The 2,100-nt window shown below is 47.3% G+C and overlaps 1 protein-coding gene across 1 annotated transcript; it reads right to left on the reverse strand.

Annotated features, from left to right (window-relative positions):
• Nucleotides 1-477: 477 nt before the first annotated feature.
• Nucleotides 478-1,134, reverse strand: LOC147621469 (putative polyol transporter 4). Its single transcript, XM_086824457.1, has one exon. It carries the CDS (start codon nt 1,132-1,134, stop codon nt 478-480), a length of 657 nt encoding a protein of 218 aa, XP_086680583.1.
• Nucleotides 1,135-2,100: the final 966 nt, after the last annotated feature.

A 2,100-nucleotide genomic window follows, 5' to 3' on the forward strand; every position in this document is an offset into this window, starting at 1 on the left:
AACCAAGTTATGGGACATACTCATCTTGCTAACTCACCTACTTAGCATGTTCACTTTGTGGACCTCTTGTACATAGTACTCTGATACTTATGTTGGTTACCTTGGGTAGCCTAACATCCTTGCACAAAATTAAACAAGGATGTGAGGCCACGTGGCTCGCGTTGGATGCTAAAACAAGGTAAAAAAATCGATGACGTTTGCTTTCGGGGGAATCACAAGCTCTTGAAGGCCTTCCCTTGGTTTTCTTTACGCAGTTTCGATTGTGGCGGGTAGCACTGCTCATAGCATCGTGGTTTCTCATATGGATGAGAAAACTTGCTTTGCTAGTGCATCAAAGCATGCGTAGCCCATAGTAGCATTGAGGAACTCTCCGATTTAGGTGTCATTGAAGCTCCGTTGGCTTTCGTGGGAATCACAAGCTCTTCAAGGAGAGTTTTGAGATCTGTTGTGCTGTTAGTGGTGTGGACAAGATTTGCGCTATTCTTTGAGCCCCTTGGCCAAGATCCTCAACGGTCTTGCCCTTGGTCTCTCGAGCACGATGAAGATGATGAAGGCAATGGACAAGAGGGTGATGATGCCAAAGAGGCTACCGAAGGTGCCTTCGGGCATGATGGCCTCGGAGATGCTGATGAAGGTAAGTGTCATAGTGCCACTCACAGTCCTGATAACAACCATGGACCAGCCCAGAGCCTTGGATGTGTGCTTGAGAGGGGAGATGTCTGAAGGGATAACATAAGCGATCGGCCCCCATCCCATGGAGAAGAAGGTGACACATGCATGTATGGCCATCATATCATAACCGCCCCCTCTAGTGACACTTGTGTATGCAACATCGAGCCACTGTGGATCTACATTGATCTTTAGCACCACAAAGGCGGTGCACACAACTATCAGACACCCTATTATGCCAGCCGAGCTTATCAATAGAAGCTTCTTTCTTCGCACCCAGTCTAGTGTGAAGGTGGCCACTAGCACATACACCAACTTGACCAGCCCCACGTCTAGCGTTGCCCTCAGCGTGCATAGTCGACTCTTCACCCCTGCCACCTTGAAGACAACATAGCTGTAGTAAACTGTCACCTCTATGCTAGCTGCCTGCAGGAAGAAGTTGACATTGAGCATGATGAGATACATTTTGGCTAGCGATCTGAAGATGGGAGAGTGGCAGAGTCACATCAGATTGTCGTTCTTGAGGTGGCAGAGACACACTCTAGCTCATTGGCAACGATGATCTCCTCTAGCCCTTTCTTTGTTTTGTTGCCATCGTCTTCCGTAGATGGTCTTCTCCAAGACCTCCATGTCTTCATCACTCTGTCTGCACATCACCAGCATCATTGGGGAGACTTTGGTAGGATGACGATACTGCCCACTTCGAGAATGATGTGTGGGAGTGAAAATATGTAGGGGAGAAGAGAGCTTGAGCTCTTGCATGCACACACACACTCACACAAACCCTAGAAGAGAACAGACAAGGTGAGAGGCTAAAAATTATTATTCTTCTTCACACAATAAAAGAGGTCTACAAAGGAGATAAAGTGACTAACACACACACACTAGAGTATATACAAGCGGTCCATATTGTGAACACACAAGTGGAGTGGATAGGTGTGGACTACTCAGTGTAGTCCAGTTGTAGAATCTCTAGCGAAGATATGTCGCTGCCACAACTACCAAACCCGCCAGTGATGTAAATGTCCGAACAGTCTTGCAGGCGCCTCGTGAGTAGTATCAGCATGTTGAGCTTGACATCTAAACACTCCCCCTAAAGCTCAACTCCACCTCATGAACCCCAAGCATATCACGAAATCTGTAGAGCTTCTCAGCTCCCAAGGCCTTCGCGTGAAGATATCAGCGACCTGATCCTGTGTGCTGACATAGGCTAAGTCAATGTCTCCTGCCAAGACTCTCTCCCTGATAAAAGGGTAATGTACCCTAATGTGTTTCGTCCGCGCATGGAAAATTGGATTCCTGTCTAATTGTATACTATTAAGATTGTCGCAATATATGACAACCTTTCTCTCCACATGCAACCCCAAATCGACAAGCAGCTTGCATAACCAAGCTACCTCACACGCACGGCCGCTGCAGCTCCTCTGTATT

Source organism: Cibotium barometz, chromosome 30 (assembly GCF_041138505.1).
Source record: "Cibotium barometz isolate CiBa-2024 chromosome 30, ASM4113850v1, whole genome shotgun sequence".
In the NCBI taxonomy this organism is placed as follows: Eukaryota; Viridiplantae; Streptophyta; class Polypodiopsida; order Cyatheales; family Cibotiaceae; genus Cibotium; species Cibotium barometz.

Bases quoted from the DNA above. Each gene is read 5' to 3' on its own strand.
- LOC147621469 (XM_086824457.1), bottom strand. From the start codon at position 1,134: ATGTATCTCATCATGCTCAATGTCAACTTCTTCCTGCAGGCAGCTAGC.